We start from the raw sequence: 25,793 nt of genomic DNA on the forward strand, positions 1-25,793 counted from the left end.
GTACCTTTGCCAAGCCAAGTTGGACCTGGCAGATTGTGTTCAATTCCTGGCCTTTTATATAAAGGCTTGAAGTACGGAGATTGATATCCACTGGTGCTTGTTAACAAACTCAGCAGAACATGGTGCGCATGTGGATGAAAGGTGAAGGAAAATCAACTGACTTCTACCTGACGATGTCTCTCAAATGTGGTCTTGGTTTCGTCAAGTTTGGGGTTGGGGTCTGGCTTTTCCCGGATTTTTTCCATTATGAAATTGTGAACTCTACGAACAGCATCGACGGGACCCATGATGAGGCACACTCTTTCTGTTGTTCCTGAAGAAAAAAATAACTCAATAAGCATCATTACTTACTTTGGAGCCAGCAGAACAGGCAAATATTCCCTTTTCCTAAAAATAATTGAATCAGTGAACATTGATTTGATCCACACAAAGCTATATCATGGCCTGTAAATTATTAAGTTTGGGGCAGTTAAACCAGTGGCTAACTGCATGAGCACTGATGGAAGCCAGAGGGGTGATACACAATACTCCAGGTCATATACTATGACCACCCAACCTCGTTAGTTGGTTCATAGAACAAAGATGGGGTAATGGAGACCTTATCCACATTACTGTATCCAAATTCCAGTGGGATAGAACAGAAGGTTAAAATACAAAATATTTAACAATCAGGAGAAAATCCATGTGCCTTGCTCGTAAAAGTTGAAGTGAGTGAGTGAGTGAGTATGGTTTTACGCCGCTTTTAGCAATATTCCAGCAATATCACGGCGGGGGACACCAGAAATGGGCTTCACACATTGTACCCATGTCGGAAATCGAACCCGGGTATTCAGCGTGATGAGCGAACGCTTTAACCACTAGGCTACCCGACCGCCCTCGTTAAAGTTGAAGAAAAAATGAAATTACATCCTCATGGTTAAATACAATTAGACATATCCAACAATTCTCAACACATTTCGGACTGGTGGTTTATGTAAAGTAACTTGATTTTTACTGACTGAGAAACAGACTAGTGGCTGTGTAATATCATATCTGTAGACCTTGCCTGGATAGTACTTGCCTGGATAGAAATCGTTTGCCTTGGACATTTTCACACGGGCTCCGGCCTCTTTTTGGACTTGGGCAATGGTTTCCCCACCTTTTCCAATGATGGCTCCTGCTGCTATACTGGGCACGAGGATTTTGAGATGGATGTTTTCTCCTAAAACAATAAAAAAAGTAAGATTGAGAATTGGAATTAAAGTTTATAAAATTTGATCAAAAGCTACCCTCAAAAACCTGAGGGATATTCATCATTTTTTGACAATGTACAACAACTAATATTTGCATCATAGAATTTCAGAATGGTCAAGTTTGTTTCCAATAATAGAAAACAGATGTTATCATGTATCATCTAGTTCAGTTAATTTTATTGAAACATGACTGCTTTGATTTCACCGACAAGACAAATCAGCATAAGATATCCAATTGGCATATTTTATTCATAAAGCTGTCTGACTCAAGGTCATAACACATTACAACCTGAAAGGAACACATCCAAATTACAAATACAGAAAACTGTTTCCACATGAGTGATCCTGTCAATCTACAGTGCAAAGTTTGGGAATACAAGTGCTGACGTTCACACATTTCTAAGCATGGGGGATGTCTGAAAACTTAATGATGCACAAACCTGTACAAAGGTTCATGATAATGATACTGCATAGGGTAGTGTAGAAACCTGAAGGTAGACTGGTCTGTGCTCCGACAGCTTGATTTATACCTACACATCCCATCTACCAACTTAGACCTGGCACTGCTTGTTGTACAGCCTTTCTTTTCTGACCTATTTGCACATGACCATGAGTCACATGTAATTTCCATAAAAATAAACACTTCACACAGCTAGGTTTATCAATGCAGGATGATGATGGAAGTACTTCTTGCTTGGAGGCAACTTACAGTAGCACAATATAACTCATTCCCTAACCATCAACTGATACTGTTTCCAGTTCTTTTTCAAGGAGAGATGTACTGTTTATCACAACAAGAATTAATCCACCAGATGTTGCCAAAATCTAGACACGAGTGCCCAGCTTCTATTTAAACTTTTCCTGACACTACTGCGCAGTGAAAAATAAAGCAACTTGCTTGAAAAATTGACCTGTCTAGAGACGTTCAATTTATTTTAAAAAATGGCTGCAGAAACATCTTTTTTTTGTCCAATTTAATGTATTTTCACAATACATTGAATGAACAATAAAACCAAAAAGCAATATTTATCGTGACGTAATCATAAACTACGCTTCCAGATATATTTATATTTCACATCAAACTTTATCTTTAACAACTAGAAGTCGTTTAACACAACCAAAGAAGTCCCCACATTGTTTTCATATTTGTAATTTTCCAGGAGAGTGTTGGTAACATTGCACTGAAGCTGCTCAGGTAATACGCACTGAAAATAGCCCCACCTCCTCCCTCCCCCTTCAGTCCCGACTCAGCTGAAGTATGCCTGGAATGTGTTATACAGACAGTCTGTACTGCTGTAAGGTGTTGACACTCCATAGATCCACTGCTTCCCACAATATACTGCAAAATCTGTTAGTTTATTAATACTGCAGGAATAGTATTATCAACGCTGTTCCTTTCACAGTACTGATCTTATTTGGGTCTTCAGTGAGAATATTCAAATATTTAGTGGTGTAACAATTCATACCTGATCAATCAGTGTGATCTATGGATTCAATGGAATTTATAAATAGTTCCAAACTGCTTAACTTTTTCCATCCTTACTTCAGCCAACCCAGAAAACAGAATATTATTTCCGATATAATCTACCAACAAGAACATGTTGAATCATGCTGAAGAGATTCAACATGTATACATGGTATATGGAACATCTGTACTGAACATATTCATGAATCGCCCATTGATCTAAATTTCAAATTTGACAAATTACATATAAGAATAAATCTAGTCAACAAAATATTACCACATACAGTACCCATTTCAACACATGTGGAGCATTGTCAATAATAAAACTCCATATGCTAGCAATATACTCAAGTAATGACAGGTTTCCTCAACAGCTGACAACCTAATGCCAATATTGTTTCTAATAGTTCAGTTTGGCAAGTCCATTCTGACCTTTGTCCAGTCCCAGGGTGGCCGGGAGATTCATCCTGACCATATTGGCAAGAACAGAGTGACATTCATAGGCTGAACTGTACAATGGTATGTAGGACACTTGCTGAGTCGAGCCAAATCACCTGAGTTGAAGACAATACACAGTAACATATGGTCCATATTGACATGGATCCAGGCCTATACACCTCTTCCCTTGGGCTACCATGCAAAGTAATCTTATCATTGACACTGGAAAACTGTAATATGCTCCGAGACATTTCTGTTGGCTATTAAATGACCAGGCCAAGGCGGAGTTTCAGCACAGTTTCTACACTACATAACCCAGTTTACATAATGTAATGACAAGCACTTTTTTGGCTTCATTCAGCTTGGTCGTCTATATTTCCACCAACAGTAGCAGGTCATATCCTCAATGTTGAAAGTAAGGGGGTACTGAGGACCTTGACGTCTGCTCCTACAGTATTTGAATCGCTGGACCCCCTCAACCAGTAGCATGAAGGTCATGAGAAAAGTCTTAATACATGCCTAATGTTAACTGTTTAATTTCAACAGGCCTACCAAAGAGTCATCTTTATTAACTATGCATTTTCTATCCAAGCAGTGTAAACACAGGTTGAAAATCATACCTTTGAGGTCTTCTAAATTCAAAGTTTACTCACCAATTAACTGAAATGATAGCATCTCAGATGACACTGCTGCATAAAACATTTGTATCCCAAACAATTCAGTCCTATTTCAACTCAACAAATGAAGCCAAATGTGTACATGGCAGTAAGACAAATGGCTCATAAACTTTACATATGGCTGCATTCATCACCAGATGAGGAAATTCACACATACACCACCACCCTCAATAAAAATCAATATATCTTGGGCAAATATGACGGTAACACCGAACAGGATAAGTATTTGCACATGGCAATTAAACACTGTCAACTCGTCCCCACAACCTTTTAGTGTTGTCCAACCACCTCATTCATGCAACAGGTTCTCACTCATTTCAAATATGAGACAAGCATTCTAGGTGTAAACAACTAATGCTGATCTTCTTGGACACAAACACTTTTCCATTGACAGTAAAAGACCAAGCATCCCCTGGACCACCCTGGATCTGGGAAAATCCGGGGTAGAATAGGTCTTTAGCAACCCATGCTTGCAGTAAAAGGCGACTATGCTTGTCCTAAGAGGCGACAAACAGGAGTTGGTGGTCAGGCTGGCTTGGTATATGCACGGTCATCAATCCCATTTGCGTGGATTGATGCTTATGATATCAATCACTGGATTATCTGGTCCAGACTCGATTATTTACAGACTGACATCATATAGCTGAATATTGCCGAGTGTGGCGTTAAACAACAAACAAACAAACTGAAGAACCCAAAGACCCCCTCTTAGTTCAACACTGTACTAAAACTTTAAAAAGACAAAACAAAACAACTTGTCAACCAGGAAACAAATGAAAATAACAATAAATAGCTGAGCCATTCTTCTTCACCATGTACGTTTGATGCACTGATACTTAGCAATACGATATTCGGATTGTGATGGAGGCAGTTGGCATGGTTAGCATCACATGAAAAGTAATTTCATGAGAAATATGACACTTGGCCTAATCATGCTAATGGTAGAGGGCAAAATGTAACAAAACATCAAGATTAATATAGTTATAACACCCAACAGAACCATTCATATTTACAAAAATATGGTGTTACTCCGGTTACCAATTTTCATCGCTTTAACACAGGCCTGAGATGTAATAACGTAAGTGGTGTTTTCATTATCAGTTCATGCATCAGATCCACACAAGAATCGCAGTCAAAATGCCGACCAGAACCCATGCCAAGTTCCATAGTTTCTGCATTTAATCAATTACGTTTTAGGTGCGCTGAGTGTGTTACTAAGAACAGGGCTAACAATTGTATGTAATCAAGCGTTGGAATACAACAGACAACAACATATATTGACTGCAACTCCCTTGGGGCCAACGTACTCTGGAAGATATCAGTTAAGAAACTATATCATTGAATTGAAAGGCTAAACAATAAGACTATTTCTGACATATTGAGCAAGTTGAATATATAAGCATTTCACTGGCAAACTACGCCTAATGTACAGGCAACTGGTTTGGCAGCATGCCCTGAAAGAGGCCTGCCGGAGCATGCCCACCTACTGCTCTACCGTGGCAGGTAGCTACAGGTAAAACAGCCCAGGTTGATAATCAGCAGTTATAATGGCAGATTCCTATACCTATTTACTATTATAACAATCTACCATTATGACCTTATGGATTGTACTTTAGAGCCCTACATAAATCTTACCATTGTAACAGCCAACTTCTCTCCAAATCCCAAATACTTTTACCACAAAAAATGTTTCGAAACAGGCCAATAATATGCAGTTTTTCAAGGACAAACCGTGGATCAAAGAAATGGTGTTCAAATCGTTTTTTGAACCTCACTTTCAGTGCCAACCCAACAACTGTTTTGTTAAGATGCTAATTATTGTATGACATAATGTAGTTCTTTTGTCAGCTATCGAACTGTAGTCAAACTAACCAATAACCTTCACACGTGAAGCGACAGACCACATTCATGTATTCCTGAGTGCTTGGGTCTTTCGAATCATAAATCAGCTTATTATGAAGCACAAATGCTATGCACAGAAAATAGTGTCATTTAAGTCAATGCCTAATAGTTAAGATTAAGCCAGTGAGCAGGGTCCTGTTACATTGGTACATGCATCACTAACTCGACAAGCATACATTAGACAATCTAGAAAACTGCTACAATTTATGTAACGTTATCCTTGCCAGCAGTCACGACCATTACCTAATGATTCACAATCATTGATAAAGATTATTCACCAATCTGTAACAATATCAAGCATGTCAGAGGATCCCATCAGAATTCGACACTTCACTTACCAGTGGGCAATGAATACATAACTTTAGTCCTGTATGCAGAGAGTACATAGTTCCCACATTTTTTAAGTATGCAACATGAAAAAGGACGCTGAATAAATGACATTGCATGTGATGGCAGCTGTGACCCATGCATCATGGTAATCAACAGTGTTTGCATGTCTTGAGTTGCAAGTTGTAACATGTAACATGCTTTCTACATCAATATAGTTACAATTGCGAAATCTGTAAAAGACAGGATAAAGCAAAAACTCCCATCTCAAATTTGTATTATTCATTGTACATTTAAGAAAGCAACTGAACTCTTATTGACAGCAAAACTCAAACATAAATTATCTTGTCAGCATTTTCTAAATATCTCGGCTGTATTTGTCAAAGGAGTCTTTCATCATCATTTCCTGTAGCATTGCAAAGAAAGTTCATCACGTTCAAGTGAGTTAAATATTTATGGCAAAACTTGTAATCAATGAGATTCTCTACTCTTATCTCAGCAACGTTAACGTTGCATAGTTCAATAAATGCAACACAGAAATTCATTACCATTTCAATGGGAACGCAGAAAGAAAAATAAACCCTAAGATAATCATATTATCTTTGTAACAGGAGAATCTGAATTATCCCCCAGAAACAAGTACAACAGCCCCGACTGACAACTAGGAGATGACCTTCATGCATGAGTAAGCCAAGGTCAGGGGCCTGGTATGGCGACAAGCCACAATTTCACTGACCCTTCAGACAGCTGTTCCCCCAGCTGGCCGATACATGATACAGGAGACCAACCGAAGTATAATTGCATCAGTTTCTGCATCCTGTGAAATTAATTGCCAATACCCTCCCAGTGATGATGTATCCTAATTAACCTCCTAGTTGGTATCAATAAGCATGTTTCCGTCATCCACGATTCATATTATGTCAAGTCATGTGATAGCTATAGTTCAAGCCGCTTCAGCTAGGAGATGCTCGTCAACAACTACTTTTATGAGCCCTCATCACAGCAATCACCACAACCACTCTGCTGTCCAGCAGCTTGACAAAATTAATTTCAAACCCAGAGATTCATTTCAATTTATATGTGAAATGTAATATTTTGTTTCAAACAAGCCCTGTGTTCAGATTAAGTATGAATGTCAAACTGGCCTAGGTATTGCACTAATGTCAAAATATATTATAATATTTTCAGCGTTTGAAAATAATGGGGTACTAACAGTTTGCTCCAATAGCATTTGATCTGGGGACAATTACATTTTTCACCTTTAACATCAATAAGGTTATGACGGGTACTTTCCTTATGCTTAACTACAGTGATGGTAATTGGAAATCTTTGGTTAAATATATACATGGAAAATTTTGTGCGTACTATTTACAAAAGATTAACAATTTAATAAACATGTAAAATACCTTCCCCCAATTAGTCTTCATCACATAATGTCTGAACTATTAATATAAACATAATTTTCTATTAGCATCTGAACAGAATAATGGAGTGTAATGCGATGCACTAATGTATGAAAACATTCCCTGCAAAAACAACTTATTAAAAGTGGCATGATAAAACCGATGTGTTCAGTTAACAGATTATTCCAAGGGAGCCTGTAAAAAGCATTACCACTGAGCATGCCTAGCCCAGATGGCAACATGTCAGATTACAAGCTATATATAGGTAACAATATTCCCTTCCCTCTTCTAGTATTCAGTAACACAAGCCTCAATCCTTCTCGGGTTCTAATAAACGTGAATAAATCTTCCATTTGTTGTATTCACTGTAGAAGTATATATTTCACTTAATATTTGTTACCTACTTGATTCAACAAGGTTGTATTGGCAAGGTCAGTCAAGAACAATGCTAGAGATATTAACATTCTGATCATAAACCATTGGAATTCTCTTACTTTACAGAGACATTTCCACTCCTTGTAAACCATACCACTCACTCCTAAATGATACTGTATTTTTTTTCTAACCAATTCAAATCCAACACCACTGAAATTTGCTGATTTACCACAAAATTAGAGCCGTCAATCAAAATAATTGTGGGCTGCGTAACTTCTGGCCTCTGTTAACGACAAAGTCATGATAAACAGCAAAGGAAAAAAGATAACCACTAATTGTCCAACTCATTTAAAGCAAAAATATCCAAATAAATGAAATGAACAAAATATCAAGAGTTCCGTTCAAGGAAAATTTGAGACACTCCAAAATATGGTTAAACCGAGAACCAGTTGTCATCAGCCATCCCATTTACCCAGACAGAATACATGAAATGCATAATCAGATTCAATCCATCACCAATCTTCAGTAATAAAATTTGAACAGCTGTATCAAGGAGCCTACGCCAAAGCCATGGAGGTTCCCAAGGATGAGCTACAAAGTACACCTGCTTCCAGAATGTTTTTAATTGCCTGATAATGGCTGGCATGTATGCCAACATTGTAACTATGTATGGAATGTTGGCCTCAAACGAAGCTTATATGGAATACACAACGAACCTGGTACATTTGTTCTACTGGAGCTCTGAAAGACAGTTGATTATCGACTAGCCACGCCCAATCAAATATTTTGCGATCAGAGATAATGGCAAGGAAGCCGCATTAGAAATAAGAAAGATTATTATTTAAATATCGGCATAGAAACTGGCAGGATGAAGCAGTCATTTGTGTATCAGTGTTCCTTATCTGCACAAACAGATCTACTTTCAGAAAATTATTTTTGTGGCAGAACAAGGATGTTATAAGATACAGCTTTGCTTTCAGACACTACAGGCACAAAATCAGCTTGTATATTTGGTTATCTATAACTTGTCTGAAAAAGCATATAGAGAAATCTATTAATAAAGCATTGAAGACCTAATCTGATGAATATTTTTTACAGATTAGAAAACATTTGTTGTCTGACTTCAAGACCAAAGGCTAAGTACTGCCAAGCAATTAAGGGATCATGTGGGGTTCGTGAGATTTTTTAAGAGAGTATTTTAATCTAGGAATCCCTTAAATATAGGTTTTTAGCATGAGCGTTATGACAAGGACCTCCATGACTTGAAGTGTTCAGCTTAACCCTGCTAAGCCTGCTCAATAAGAACAAACTGCTGAATGGCATTTTGCAAACCACCTGCCCGCTATTCGGGAACGCATTCAACACCAGACAAGACATTAATACACTGAATCCACATTATTGACTGAATAGATTATCACCAGTCCAGAGATGTAGAATATGTTCAGCAAAATGGGACGCCTTTCCTTCAAGGTTGTGCTGATACAACATCATTACTTGTAAATCAATGTTGGTCACTGAAAACACCATCTACACACAATGAGCTGATCCCTCCCAAATGACACCACAGGCTGAAGCCTTTCACATAGCATAAAACAGGCATACAATTAGTTTCAACTAACGTCTACATTGGGCAAGGGAAAACATTGATCATGATATACATACATCTCCCAGTATCCTCATACACTAAGCAGATACAAGCAAAATGAGTACCCAGCTATCGAAAGATCTTTGTTGCATCTAAAAATACAACTTCCGATACTGGCAAGCACTGCATACAACCTCTTACGCCATGATACACTACACAGGGGCTGGAATCTATATTAAAAACATTGCTTAATAAAGGAGGAAACAGATTCTTCTGTTGATGAGTGATTTACTTTCCACCTTCAAGTTGAGGAGAGACGTTTGAAAGCAATACACAACTCCAGTTAGCATCGGTATGTTTGGCATTTCAATTGATAAGATTCCCACTGCTGAGTTTTCAACTGTGAAAAATGCAGGGGTTAGGTTAAGGATGGGTAAGAATTCCATGCAACTGCAGAGGAACTAAATCTCATACATTGAACACTTCCTCAATTGAAGTGCATGTTATCAAACCTTCAAACAATCTACATCCAATGTCATTTTACTGTTAAAATCCACATAAATGCTGATAACAGATGTGAGGACATAATAATGTCTACTGATAGGACATAAAAGGCAGGCAATTACATCCTCAAAAGTACACAATGGTATATCCATGTAGAAATATTTCACTTAAGTCCAGTAGCTACACTGGACAAACGGGAAGGACTTGCCAGGCCACATACCATGGTAGAATGTAAAGGGTTCCCTGTCCAGTGAAGTCGGTGAAATAATCATTTCTGACACACTCTGCTTGGTCATGCTCGTGTAATCCCAGGCCTGACCCCGACCAGAATGTGAGCAGGCTGCAGCCTACTGCTTACTTATACCACACTGGGCATGTGCAGACAGGTCGGGATTCCCTTCCCCTGGGATGGGTTGCTATGTTACCAAGTATCCCACCGTGGGGGGAGGGGTTGTTGGGATAGTAATTGAAAGTTAATATAGCCAGCCTCATGTGGACTTACTACTTCTCCAGACTATTTGGATATGCATCAGTTGAAAACTATAGGTGATCACCAGCCAAAAGGGTTATGTAATTAGGCAGACCAATGGGTCAATTAGTGGCCATGCACAAATGCACAGCAAGATCAAAAAGCTGGACAGGGGTGTAAACAGTAGGGGCTCGTTTGAGTAGAATAGCTGGTATTACTTTTGTTTGTATTACCCCATCAAAAACAATAGCTGTATAATGAGTGCTAACTAGTCCATCGACCAATATCGAAACAGTGAAGCAAACAAGTACACTGAATGTTGTTGATTGTTAAGTGCCTTTGGAAACACATTGATACTGATAAGGTATGGGGTGGCTGATAAAACTGGGAAGTTTGTCAAATATTCAAAGAATATCACTCCATCAATGTTATGCAATGCTACCTAAGGGCAACATCACTGCATATCAGTCAGAAACATCTGACATGGCTGAAGCTTCTGTCTTTACAGCAGGCACAACTCAAATACATGACATAAGAGATAGTTGGCCTCATTAACACAAAAGTTATTGATGCTTATATCGCTGAAAACTAACATTGCATGTGAAGTAGGATTAACATGTGTGTGTATCCTACATGTTCGTACTTGGAAACATTCAAGTAATATGACAGCACCCCTAGATACACATGTCATACATATAAACAGGTAAAAAGAGTTTGAAATACACTATTAAGATATTTTCAGAATCTAGTATTGCCATCAGTTTAGACTACACAATATTATAATTAAACAGTTCATTTCTAAAAACAAAAGGATGTTGAGAACACAGAAGGTGCAACAGTTTTAATATCCCATACACTGAATTCATTTCGACTTTTCATACAGTTTCCCTCTATATTTTGTGTGTGTGGTGAATATGGCTATCGTTGAATGTTGATCATACGCACAAGTTTGGCCACATTATAGTGGCTTGTGAATCAAACGGTATAATACGGGGCAAGGTTACTGACAATGGTGTTTTAATCAAGGGACCACCAAATGCTAACAAAGATAGATTACCGAGAGATAAAATTTTATTTTAGTCTAGTAAACTCAGCTAATAATTTATGTTAAGGTCAAATAATAATGAAAAACTACCAGAAAAACAAGTTCTGTCCAAAAGACAAAAAAGGTATTTGGTAGTGATAAAACACACTGAAACTACTCAATATACCCCCCTTGTAACTGGTTCTCACAGCAAATGTGGGTACTGGGCAACTAAACCAACTTTCAATCTCTCGCTACACTACGTTTCTGTTCACCAAGGGCATTCTAAGCTTCAAATGAAACAACCTCGGTAGGTTTGAACACCCAGGTGTTAACACTACTTCAAACCATTCATGTCAAACCATAAGTTTCATAAAAACTTGCTCCCCTTACTTTACATACATACAACATACAAAGCCTTTCACTGTTGGCCAGACATTCATGCTGCAGGTTTGTACTTTTAGAGAGCTCCAAGTCTGTATGATCAGCTTCATGTGAGGTAACTCAGCCACAGACTTATCCAAAGGGGACTACCAAATTCAAAAAGTTCTTTAACTATCTCTTAAGTCTCTCTTGTGACGGTCTTAGTCTAATATATGCCCTCAGAAAAAGATACATTTAATATAGTTATTACAATGGAATTGTACTTTCACTAAATGTATTGCCTTTGAGAGATGGACATGTCCACTGGTCTACTAGTCTTGAGACATGTGAAAGTCTGGAAGGACACATTATCTTTAAAGATTGCACAGTTCAGAATCTGTATTCTTGTAGTCTGCTACGATATTTGAATCTGGGACACGTGAAATGTTTCAAACACTATAGAGTTGTGACAAGGATTCCCTGGCCTTTATTTTCGAACATTGTATCAAACATAAATACTAGTCCAAAATAACCTGTGACTAGTTGGATATAATCCATATCTACCTCTTTGCCCACATAACCTCATAAGAAATATCCAGGGATGTTGTGCCATCATATTATAGCATGCTAGCCGCAAACCCGAGTTAGCCTATTGTCAAGGTGTCCTTGATTACAAGGCTTTTTCAGGTTGACCTCATGTTGTTCTGGCTAGGTAACACTTCAGGTTAATGTCTACCACTGAATAACCATACATAGAAACGTTTCACCTCTAACATTACATAAACATCCTGGGCCAGTGAGCATCATGCGACACATATAATATAACCAAGCAGGATCACAAGTAATCAAGCTTCCTGGGTACCCCAATCAACATCCTTCATTGCAATTGACATGGATGTGCAAAGTGATTTCCCTGGACTTGGTGTGTACATGGATCAGACACTACATGTAGACACTTGTCCTATAACAATAGCTTCACGTTGGTCATCGTCTCTGCCAGGGATAATTATGTACAGTTCAAGAAATGACACAGGTATCATTTGGGGGTTCATATTGCACTTGACATACATTCTACACTGGATAATGAGACTCAGAATAAACTTTATTAGTAGTACAACCTAAATCTAATGTTAAAATGGTAAGCGATGCTCAGAAAAATATAACTACTGCGTGATAAATTTCAAAGTCAGTCCATCTGCAGTAAAGGAATTCTGTAGGGCAAGGATACCTTCCAGTTTTTTTAAGGGTGTCCTCATCATGCTTATGTTATGAGCATTTGGTCTCTTAAACATTTCAGTTGCTGGTTATTTGTATTGCCGAATACCTGCCTGCGCGTGCGTTGTGTAACATTGCACTAGCGATATTCCATATAGCTGCCAGTAAATAATCAAGTCTGGACCAGACAATCCAGTGATTGATATTATAAGTGTCATGCCATAGGGGTACACAGCTATAGAAACTAACAGTTTAAGTCCACTAGTCCTTTCAATCACATATAGCAAACACTTAAAAGGGCACATTTCTACTACTCTTATGATTCCTGAATTATTGGGCAGTTTGGCAAGGACTGTAGGACAGGTGCCAATTTCTAACACTGGTACACTGGCAGCATCAACCATGTCACCAATTCTGACTACCCGATCAAGGCATACAGGCATATTTGAAATCCAGGAGGCTGAGTGTGTCAGTGATGATTACAACTACTATCATGGCTACTACTAATGATCCAGGATAATTGCCAGATTATTGAACAAAACTGCAGCTACATTCATTCCGACCTGAATCCATCTGACATATCGACCACACCCAGCTTTGACGACGTGTACAGATTCTGATGGCGAATCTTCAAAGATGTGCTTGCCTACTGATTGCTATTGATACTTGATGTAAAGCTACTTACAGGGCAAGCATTATGCACCAACAAGAAAGATAGCATTGATATTGCATATGACTTGATTAGATGACAAAAACTTGTCATGGAATAGCATCCAATGCAAGCTGAGAGCAATTAGAAAAAACACTGAGATCAAACATTACAACATGCTAGCCATGAAAAAATATTTTCTCCAATGAGTAAACTATGACTTGTCAAAAGTTCACGCCCTAGTACACTTATCAAAACAGCTTAAGTACTGACGACTGACCGTATTGATTCACAAGCTGGACTTTGTTTGAGTGAGATGCAACCTGAACCTCACTTAGTCTTCCTTTTTAACGAGTCAGTAAGCATGACAAGGAATAGCGTTTTATGATCCTTAAAAACCAAATGAAGTAACATCTAAATTGTGGCTTCTTACACCATGAAGGGGCTCCAACCTTGCGGGGGGGGAACCTGACTGGGGTGTCAAGCTAAAGTGCTACCCCTAGTATCAGGCTGCCTCCTGTATTAACCTGGTCAAAAACAGCTAACAGTATATATAGTATGTCAACTTTACAATTTACATACAATATTGAGAACACAATTCCCATTATCAGACAAGACAAATAATTTTTATGGTTAACATTAGGGTCCTGACAATGATCCTCAACATGTTTGACCATGTTTATTTTCAAACACACTTCATACTTAAATCCTTTCCCTTCAAGGCTTGGCTCAAATATTTGACACATTATTCTTATGAAACAAAGCTCAAACTGTGCCTCAAACTGCAGTAAAATGTAAGATACATGAAACGGGCCATGTTTGATGTTATGCAACCTCCCTCTTACTCACTGAAAATAAGTAGTTTATGTTCAATAGGGATAAACGTCAGGGGTGTATATCTCTATGTATGTATGTAGGTTGTTTCAAAAGGGACATATTTACATCAAGATATAAAGGCTTCATGTTTGAACCTGTTTTCAGTCAGTGCGATTCTAAATGTGATGGGGAGAGGGCTTCATATTTTGAAAGCTTATGTTTAAATAGACAAATTTTTGTATTGGATCCTTTTACTCAAACAAATTACCATGGGTATGTAAAATGAAAGAAAAAACACTGCATAGAATGTAAGTTACTGTACACAGTAATGAGTATTCACCAGAAAAGCTTGATCTTGCACCAGAGCTTGGCATGAGTTAATCCAACTAGTCCACATTTCATTTCAGACAAGTGTATGTGATGTAAGGTTTGTGAAAATAAATTTTTATCTCATGACCTCACCCTAATATATTTGCCCCGCTAACATTTTCTTTAGTTTTTAAGCACTATTAAGAAACCTTTGCCCACACCATGCTATTTATAGTGTCAGTTCTGCAGTTGAAGTCTTTGGCCCCATCTCTTCATACTTCCAGGCAAGAGACTTGTGGGCACATGGAACATTAGATTAGAATCAAGATTACTTTTATAGATTTGCAACTTAATAAATAAACTAAAATAATCCTTCCTCCCTACCCAAGCTATTTTGAAAACCACTAGAAGCGATATATTTATCTGACCTGACATAACTACATTTATTTCAGAAAAGTACTTCTGGTAACAGATTTTCAGCATTCTCTTTTCTGGTCAAGTGGCCAGGAACAAGTGAAGAATTGATGTTGCATCAGCAATATTTTGACCATGAAGTGACAAAGCTGTGTCTAAGCCTGTCAACAAATTGTTCTGTTTCCAGGATTCACTGACTACCTGTACGACACAGGCAAATTGGTCCAGCCCTTGCAAAGTGGGAGTGCTCAGTAACCTGCCTGGGCTCCACACTGCTACCATTGTAGGGTGTGGAACATGCTACACAGGCTCGGCAACACCACCAACCAGTCCTGTCTTCAGATGTCCCAACTTGCACCACGACCGTTCATCTGGCACAAGTTTCTGGCACACAAAACCTGTCTGGAATTCTAGATCCTAGACCTCAGGGATCAAACTTACCTATCACCATCACTGACAAAACGTTGCTTTACAGGTTAGGAACTGAAGGTACCTCATAGCATCAAGTATTCAGGCTGTCTGACATTAAAGTTTAACTATCTGGACAGGCAACCAGTCTTGCCAGTTTAAAACTGTGACATCCCCTGATGAAGTATCTCAAACTCAACCCACCAGAGACATGCATCAGGAATACACATGACCAAGGACCATTACGGGAAACTAGATTCCTTTTCAAATCACTGCAATGTACCAATCATATCTTCTGATTGTTCAGATATGATCAGCAGTGTTTGAAATAAAGCATGAAAGTCATTATGCAAAGTCAGATCTTTCAACATTTCAAAACTAAAATAGGTTTTTAAGATTATCCCGTTTGGGGAATTAAAGACGGTCTAGGCATTTTTATAGCAGGGAGGATTTAAAGTTCAGCTGGATCAGGTAAAGCTGTTTAAGAAACAAACGACGAGTTGTTTATCATACAATAATGCACTGCAGGGGAATAAACCATGAGGGGTGCAGTCCTGAGTGGTTTATTCTCCCTGCAGTGTTTTATTGTACGATAAACAACTCCCACTCGTCGATTATGTCTCATATGAGGTATCAACATTATGTACAGCCTCTTTAAGGGTGATGTACAAGCTTTAAAATTATTTATGCATATTTTAATAATGATGACTCCCACAATAGTCAACTCTGCTAAAATCTTGGCATTTTCAAAGAAATTAACACTCATGAAACCAGAAGGTGGCTACCATCAAAATTAGTTATTTTTCACTTCCCTAAAGTTTCCTTAAACATATCCTGACAGCAGTGAACAGCAGCGAAATAAATTAAACATTGATCACATGAAAGAAATACAGGTAGAAAGTTCAGGAGGAGGGAGTGGCAAGGCTCACTGGGCAATGATGGTTACACAAATAAGGCACCAGCATCTTTGATGAAGGTGGATGGAAGGATGCAGGAAGAAAATCTCAGAAATGAATATGGGGAAGCAATACAATGTCCTGTTTGGCTATACAAACCCACTCCCACGGGCACAACCCTCCTTCCTCCCAATATCTGGCAGTATTGCCAAGCTCTTACTGACCTTAAAGGTGGTCTACTATGGTAACATTCTGCAACTTTAGCCACTAGCCTGAAGCCTCTGCCATGTAAAACAGCTGATACCTGTCCTAGAATAAAATCTACTGAAAATAATGTCAAAATAAAAGTTTGGCCCTGTAAACACAAACATCTTTGGCACAGACTTTAGTAAGTGCATCTAGCCCACATCTAGCAGAACTTTCATGGAAACAAGCAAACAGTCTAGGAAGTTTTAGCCATACCAGGTAAAATGCTCAAACCTTGATTTATTGAACATGCACACAAATTTTGCAGAAAACACAATATAAGTTTCCATGTCTACACACACTATTATTGAATCCACGATAAGTGCATTCATAATTAAAAGCACATCTACACAAATGGGTGGTTATAGCTATTAATACACTATACAGGATCCCAATATTCTGCATGACATTTTTGATTTTACTCAAAAGTTTATCTCTATTCTGTTATATATCTGTTATGTATGATAAATATCCTGGAGCCATTCGCCAACACAACAGCAACATCACCATTTCCAGATCTTACAGTCCTCTTATTTTTTAAGTTGATATTCTGTGTATCATAACCATGAATCAATTGTTATTAAGTTTTAGAGATCAAAGATTGGGCATCTTAGGGCTGAACCATATAGCTTAGAGGGCACTCAGTTATTCTATTTATAGCAAACTGGGGAATACTCAGGTTATTGAACAGTTTTGTTTATAATTTCAAATGTTATTTTTCCTGGGACTTTACACCAATTCATTTTTGAACGGTAATGTATTGTATATATCATGATGCAGTGGTTGTTAATTGATGTATTGCAGTGTTTAAAATAAGCGCCTGCCCGTAGGTCAAAGGCATGTAGATCTCATGTCGGGCCTACAGTGTCAAAGTTGAATGGGACCATATCGACTGTATATGTCGATATATTTGTCACAATAAGCTGCAGTTTTGTAAAATAAGGGCCTGAAGAGTTCAGTCTGGGCCTGCAGCTTGCAAAGTCTGTGGGTCCTGATGGTAGCCTGGTGATTATTTTTACTTCTAACAAAGATGTATTGTATCTAGGAACTCTTATCGAGATACAATACCGTATCACCGAATCCTTACATTATTACCTCTAGGCATAGACGTTTTCTTGTTCACATGATTGGATTGGACAGATAATTTAAGTGTTGTCATTCCAATCTCATTAAAATCAGATCTTAGTTCTTGCTACCGCTAAACAAAGATCTGAGGACATGACAATAAGGGTCACGACAGACTGACCTTCAGTGAACTTTGACTGACCAATGGAATCACGCTTCGAAACACTGACATATACTCCATTAAAAGATTAAAAACTGAACAGAAGAACATTCTGGAATGGCTAATAGATGGTCTAGATTGTATGAATACAGACAAAGCCCATAACTGTCATTTGGAATACCCTGTATGTTTTTTGTTCTTTTTCATGGTTGCACAATCAAAAAGCACATTCCAAATGTCACTTTCATGATCTGATAGGCAATGCTCTGACAATCAGATTGGGAAAACTGCTACTTCGTATACAATGTGCAGTCAATGAGCACTAGATGTCGCTTCAGGTGAACAAACGAGATAACTTGGTCAATGAAAATATCAATTTTGTGACAAGATTACTAGATTATAACATGTCATTTGTATTTCTTGTTGCACTAGGCATTTCTTTTAAAGATATCAAAAGAAATCAAATCTGAACTATCGGTGTACCAAAAATAATACCTAATACCTTCTTATTTGCTGCTTTTATTATTTTAGTTTTAAATTTAAATAGTAAGTGTAGCACTTAGGTGTATCATTGGTTAAGTTTTACATATATATCTTGTTATTTCAATTGCAAAAATTGTATACTGACATACGATAGTCAAACAACAAAAAGGTCTTATCACGAGTCCAAGTATGGCATCTGACAACAAAGGTCTGTTTCGAGGCATCAATAGCAGTATTCAGAAGGTGTAAGTGTAAATAACATTATAACAAGGAGTTGATGGGATCTATCAAATCACATGCGATTTCGCAGAATTTCATATAAACATTTAAAGAAAGTTTGAATAAAACTCATGAAATAACTTAAAAGCAAGGTGTGAAAAACAAGTTTACAAGCTACTTTTGGTTTTATGGTCTCACGTTAGTTTTATGGTCTAACGTTAATGTATTTCCTTTTTCCCTCTGTACAGAGATGTTGTGGAGTGTAGAAAAGTGTGCATAATACACAAGAAAGTACAGTACTATTCAAAACTAAAGTGCACCTGTTATTCATGTCCTGAATATCAATACAGTTGCCTCTGATCAACAATGTTGGGACATCTGTTCGGAAGTCTACTCTTGGTCTTGTACAATGTGTTTCCATTACCCTCACAGCTTGCCTGTTTCAGCAATGGTTTCAAATTAACCACAAGATACATATTTCTGTTGAAAAATATTTCCACGGTTATCTACACATTATTATGCCACGAGCAGACTAAACTGTGTTTACTGATATGAACATGATGAATGTGGATTCACTAATATTTATTTTAATTTAGGATTTCAAGCATTGAAAAAAACAGATTTGTTGCAAATTGCTGATAGCAAAAACAGATACACAGCAGACACAAAATGGGTTAAAAACATCAGTTGAGGAGATGATACATCTTAGAGTCCATAAGGAAACTAAGCTACTCTAAGACAGGTTGAAAAAACACTGAATACTTACAAAGACTCAGTTGCCATACAAATTTGGAAAATCTGCACACTCAGCAAATTTTCTTAACACTGCAGCATTGGTATTCACTGATCAATAATGCTCAACATGTATTTGCTGATAACATAGGATACATCCTCTTTCCTTTCTACTGGATACTTTGTATTTGATATACACCAAATCAAAATTGCATGTTCAGTCAAATACCATCAAATACTAGACGTGGCATCATGTAAGTCAAGTATCTGGCTTAAGATGGCCTCTATTGATCTGTGGTAGATTTTCCTGGATGCTGCAGTTCAGCAACAATGGCCAGAGTGTTGAAACAGAACAATCTTATCTCCAGTGTTGACCAGCAATGCATTTCAAAGTTTATAGGATGACACGGTTACAATGACACGTCACCCAATGAGTTGAAAGGTTTTGAGAAGAACAATCAGAGAAAATCACCGATTGAAAACTGGTTATAGAAATTTCAGAAGTTCTACTGAAAAGAACACGCATCATAAAACATTTAAATTCAAAAGACATGAACCAGAAAGTGATTCCAACTGGTTCAGACAAAAGCACAGTCAATTGTGTTGATAATAAAAGGAGGCCCAAATGTTTCAGTTAATAAAAAAAAAGTTCATGTTATAATTCCATATGGAATGTGTTCAACTCTTCTCATTTCAGTCATTTTGAACATCAAGCAAGAGTAAATGACGCAGCAATAAGACAAGGCATGGTGTGTCAGTCAATGTCTCTAGCCACTCGTTCATGTCTTATCAAATCTGGACAAGACAAACCGGTGATTGTGTAACAATCCACACCATTAAGGACACACAATGAACAAGCCACCAAGCTGGACTACTGGAGCCACTGAGTCACCCAATAGCAGCGACGAATCCTAACCTGGTATCCCCATGGGACTACAGCTAAAAAAGTGTACTTGTTCTGATTCATATCCACTCCAATTACTTCCTCAGGACATATTCAAGTTATCCGACACTGATTGACATGCTGCATATCACGGGAACACAAGATTTGTGTGTTGAAATAAAGAAACAAACCAGAATCGTCTACTTTTCAGGAAAACACTTTAACCACTGGGCTACCTTCACAATGGCGCTAACTCAGCACAAATTTTGTTTCTTACATCAGATCAATATCTTACTTTAGTTGTGTAATATGAAAAATCATTCTCATAAATGTAAGCAAATCTGTCAACATCTGTTCCCATCAACAACGTTAAGGTCTATAAACTACATGACTGTATATGCCTACTGTATTATATTACCCTGGCAATGCAAATTTTAGACATCCTTTATCTTTAAAATTCACTTCCATAATATATTTGTATTAAATGTAACCTGTGACCTTTAAATACCACCACCAAGTAATTGATGACGTACAAGTTCACAATCCCTGTTACAGAAATGCTTCTAGCTCTACACCTGTAGACTGCAGTCATCACCATCACCCCTGGACATGGGAAATGCTTCATGAAGGAATAATAAAGACTCAACTTTCACTGGTTTCCATGGAAATGACAAACATCAGAATTTCATCACATCAATACGACCAACAAACGCCAACACTTCACAGTTAGGTTTGCTATGCATGCAGAAAACATGAGCGACTGACAGACCAATGAACAATGATGAATACACTGATCACAAGTTAACATCCCGTTATATGCAGGGACATAAAAAGCATAATGGACCACGCCTGTAAGCACAAATTGTCATTGGAATCAACTGCAATCATTATCATATCAGTTATCAGTTTTTTTGCACTTGAGAAATTCCTACCAGAAAACAAGATATCAGTTTTAACATTTGCTAAAGCTTCTATGAGTCCATGCAAAACAAGCTCCAAGTACCCCATGCTCATAAGGGGTGGGTAGGCGTTTAACACTGCACTCGTCAATATTCCAGCAATTTATTTTCATTTACAGCCTGTAAATCGACTCTGGACCAGACAATCCAATGATATGACGCCATAACGAAGTAATCGAGTTTGACCACGCAATACAGAGGGATCAGGTGACTGAATAGGTTGCTGGGGACCTATTCTGTAAGGGTTGTGCTCAGAAGACAGGAGGGGGACTATACAAGGGATTGGGTGGTCACAACTGTTGATTGTCAAATCCAAAAAATAAGATTTCAGATCTTTTCATGTTCTTTCATATTCTTGGATATTGGATATTGCTCTCCAAAATTACCTAAATATTTTCAAAATTGGTTGTGATATACATGTAAAAAAATGTCAAACTTGTTATCATACTGAGGATACATGTCTATAAACAATCCAAAGGTATCAAAACTTTACCATGTTGAGTTATATTGTTGACCACCCAATCTCCTAATTATGTTAAATGGCTAGGCTTTAGAATGCTTTGAGCAATATTCCTGACATATCACAGCAGGGGGGCTTCACACATCAATACCATTGTGGGGAACTGAACCTTGTCTTCAGCATGAGAAGCAATACTTCAACCACCTAGCTCCAGATCCTTCTTAAGACAAAAAGCATGAGTGACCGAGACCAACAAAATACACTAAGTGTTGTCTAGTTCACACGAAACCCGTATTGTGATCCCCAATGAATATGAATCAGTAACAGTCAAAATGTTTGCAAGGGGGAGCGTGGTGCCGTAGCTCGTAACAATATCCTGGCTGCGTGCAAACACAAACTAGCTGTAAAAAATATTGGGTTCATCCCCAGTATGGCACACCCATTATTCACTAAGGCATCTCTGTGCATCTTCAACACAATTACGTTTACTAGTATGGACTCAAACAGTAGTGCAAGGAACTGACCATTTAACACTGAAACAACTTTAGGCATGTGATAACAAATGAATGAACCAATCACACTAACCCTTTATACAGAACACATCATGTATGCAGGTCACAAGATTTAAACTAAAGAACACTGATCATTAGTATGGCATTTACAAGCAAGGAGCATGATGAGGTTGACTTACGGTCAGCCGAGTACCTGTCACATTGTCATATCTTGCAGTGCATTCACGTCTTTTTCATGTTTCACTTTGGATAAGTCTACACACTTAGATAAACATAAGTCTGTTCTTATTTCAGAATAAATGCAAGAACAAGAAACGTCTGGTCACGTGATAAGCTTACACTGGTGTGGTGGCTGGAGCAGAAATTGAATAAGGCGAGTTGGGCCGAGTAAGCTCAGCGTTGTCGGCTACTTTTTACAAAGCTTCAGAACAGTCGACATCCTGTCCGTTAAAGTGTAAGTCATAGTGTCCACCACATGGCTCAAGACTGCCTTCATACTCGGACAAATTTAACAGTACACTGACGCGTAACATCTATGTATTCACCTTGAAGGCGGGATGTTTCAGATTATCACGGGAAAATCCATGACCAGCATGGTGTGGGCAAGACATGGCTGACAGTGTTCGGGAATCAATATACATGTACTGCCTTATGGGACTCGCATCTAACCTACTAGTCTTGAGTTGGCTGACATAGGTAGCCACCTACATCCTCATGCTCCACTCTGCTGCACTTCGTTAAACACAACAATTCACTTTTAGACATCCAAAAATCAATACATTGGATATGAGACAGTTCTAAAAAAGAAGCCTGAGAACAACTGACCATGTAATGACAATCACAGTTCCATGTGCTCATCAAAATGATGCTAGTGAGAAAACTTATACCAGTGGACACCATTGGGAAATTAAACTGGTCCAAAGTTCATGTCGTAGGTGGTGTTTATGTGACATCTGTGTTCTTTGTTAAGGGGGAGGTCCTTGAGGTTTGAGGGAATAGTGTTTGAATACACATGATACAGGGACACCTCAAAATTTTAACTCAACATTAGGGTTATGACAGGGATCCATTGACTTTCATGATAAATTTCAGTTTTCTCTAGTCGGAGATCATTGTGTAGACTTATACCGAAATCAAATCAAGGATGGACACAAGTTTAAATAAACTAATTTCAGAATAGTGGTCAAGGTAACAGAAGAATGTTGTTTTCTCCAGTCAGCAATATTTCAATTGTATCAGGACATACCCAGTAATGTAAATAATCTAAGTCTGGCCCAGTCAAACAAGTTTTTGGAAAATAACATAATTGGCAATCCAGTGACAGTCCTTGTCAAACATTGTGACCATCCAATCCTCCAGTAACTGTGGAACTTGTCTGCTGGAGGCTGATAACAGATAAACCATTATCAAAATAAGCATGAAAGTGAGGGAGCCCTTGTCATAACCCTAATGATGAAAGATTAAAGATTTAGGGGTCCTTAGATTCAAATACCACAGGAGAAGACCAAGGGTACTCTTCTTACTTTTGGACACTGTAAACGTTACTCAAAACGTTCTGTCCCTTTTAACTGAAATTACATCTCAACGCTCCTCATAAAGACCTCTGGTAAATCTTACTTTTTCTACAACTCCAACAACATACCTTGGAAGTAGCCTGGAGGATGCAAACCATTCACTGACTGAGCATTGACTGACAGTTTCAGTTAGCACAGGTCACAATGGAGAGTTTGTCATTCCAAGCTATCCAACTGTATGTTATTGTGAGCAGTAATATCTTCCCGAGGCAAGAGAGTTAACTGACTATAAAAGTCCAGTTTCCACCCTTGCCGAACTAGGCTGGAATTCCTGGGCTTGATCGTAGCGCCACCAGTGGCTATTACGAGTCATGTCCTTTCTATGCCTCTCCTATTGACCAATCAGGTTCAACCTCTCGTATCACATGCATTTGATTCAAACAAAACGGTGGCCCCCAGTCAAGACGATCTGATCGATAATCAAGATCTATATTGTGTTAAAACGGGTCTTACATCGCCAAGTGCATCAAATCACGTGAGCACCTTGATTAAAAACATGAAAAGATTTAGAAAATATCTGTTGACAATGAGTTAGCTTTGCACATGCTTTGCAAATCCTGCAGTCGACCGAAATCTGCATGACACTTTACGAAACCGGGTTTCGATTTCGGTGCGCGATTTTGATTCGACTATCCATAAACTCAGTCCAGCCAAAATGTAACTCCATAATACCAGCCTAGTTCGGTTAGGGTGGAAACTGGACTTTCAGTGTCAGTTAACTCACTTGCCTCGAGAAGATGTAATACCCTACAAGGATTCCTGGTTAGAATGGGACATATGGATCGGGCGGGCGGGCAGACTTGGAGTTGGATACTTGATTACATGTCATTGTTCCGATGACATGTATCATTGCTCATAAAGGTCAATGACTGGATTGTCTGGTCAAGACTCAATTAATTACAAGTGAGATATCAAACAAGAGAAACAAGCAAATGTAATCAGTTTCGATAGTTTTTGTTGTTGGTTTGTTGTTTAACGCTGCGCTCCGCAATATTCCAGCTATATTGACAGCAGTCTGTAAATAATCAAGCCTGGACCAGACAATCCAGTGATTGACATCATGAGCATCGATCATTGCAATTGGAATCACCCTATCCTGTTAGTCGCCTCTTACGGCAAGCATGGGCTGCTGAAGACGTATTCTACCCCGGATCTTCACAGGTCAGTTTCGATAGTACTATCGTATGTCAGTGTATCGATCAAAACAAAATAATGATTGGCCCTTATGAGTATATTACCTGTATTATGGCAGTGAATTTCAGAGCTGTAGCTTTATCAATGTTGCAAGTGAAAATGCTTCTAGCCAATTTTCTATTCACACCTAGGTAGATATTTTTTCATGATTTCTAATTATACACACTATTTCACATGATAATCAATATGAAGTATCTAAGTTAAAATGTGAATGTTCAGTGTATCTTCAACTTCACGTTTGTAACCATGGTAACAATATTAAAGCACTCCATGACAGATGCTAAGAAGACATGCAAATTACATAAATGTCTCCTTGGTTCAACAGCAATTATCAACACAAAATTGCACCTGGGTCATTTTTTAAGGCATATATTTAAGAAGAATCTGAAGTATTTACATCATTGTAACATCTGTAATGCTGTAATTTGTGCACCAAAAGAACTTACTTGCATATATGTGTATAGAGATGCCTAATCTGTCCCAGAAAGCCAACCAGGATTAAAAAAAATTAAGAATTTAAAAAATAGTTTGTTAGACACGTCACTCTGTATAAAAACCTGTTTCCTTTTACGCATTCAACAGAGTATTGAAGGAATGTAGCTTCATGACGCATCATGACATAGCTACATTACAATATTTTTAGCGTTTCCTGATCTAATAGCCATGGCAAACTTTGCCTTGTGATGTGAACTGGGAACATGCAGATAAAAAAACATTGGTGATGGCTGTGCGCAGTGATGTACGGAGCTTGAATATAGGTTCATGGTTCGTGGTGATGTGTGGAACCAAATGAAGAATGATGGTTGTGCATAGTGATGCATGGAGCTTGAATAGA

At 38.2% G+C, this 25,793-nt stretch overlaps 1 protein-coding gene across 7 annotated transcripts in view; it reads right to left on the bottom strand.

The window, feature by feature from the left end:
* Window positions 1–25,793, bottom strand: part of LOC139444371 (RNA-binding protein Nova-1-like) — a 36,188-nt gene that overhangs the window by 6,947 nt on the left and 3,448 nt on the right. For 2 of the 7 annotated variants that reach the window (XM_071225334.1, XM_071225332.1), the window contains exons 2-3: window positions 1,061–1,201; window positions 162–313 (exon numbers count right to left, since the gene is read on the bottom strand). In XM_071225334.1, coding sequence (XP_071081435.1) covers window positions 162–313; window positions 1,061–1,201 — 293 coding nt within the window. Of the gene's footprint in view, window positions 1–161; window positions 314–1,045; window positions 1,202–25,793 lie in introns of all 7 variants that reach the window. The other 5 variants (XM_071225333.1, XM_071225330.1, XM_071225331.1 and 2 more) reach the window with 3 other exon arrangements.

This window comes from Haliotis cracherodii, unplaced genomic scaffold, assembly GCF_022045235.1.
Source record: "Haliotis cracherodii isolate W230 unplaced genomic scaffold, xgHalCrac1.p SCAF_5, whole genome shotgun sequence".
NCBI classification, from domain to species: domain Eukaryota; kingdom Metazoa; phylum Mollusca; class Gastropoda; order Lepetellida; family Haliotidae; genus Haliotis; species Haliotis cracherodii.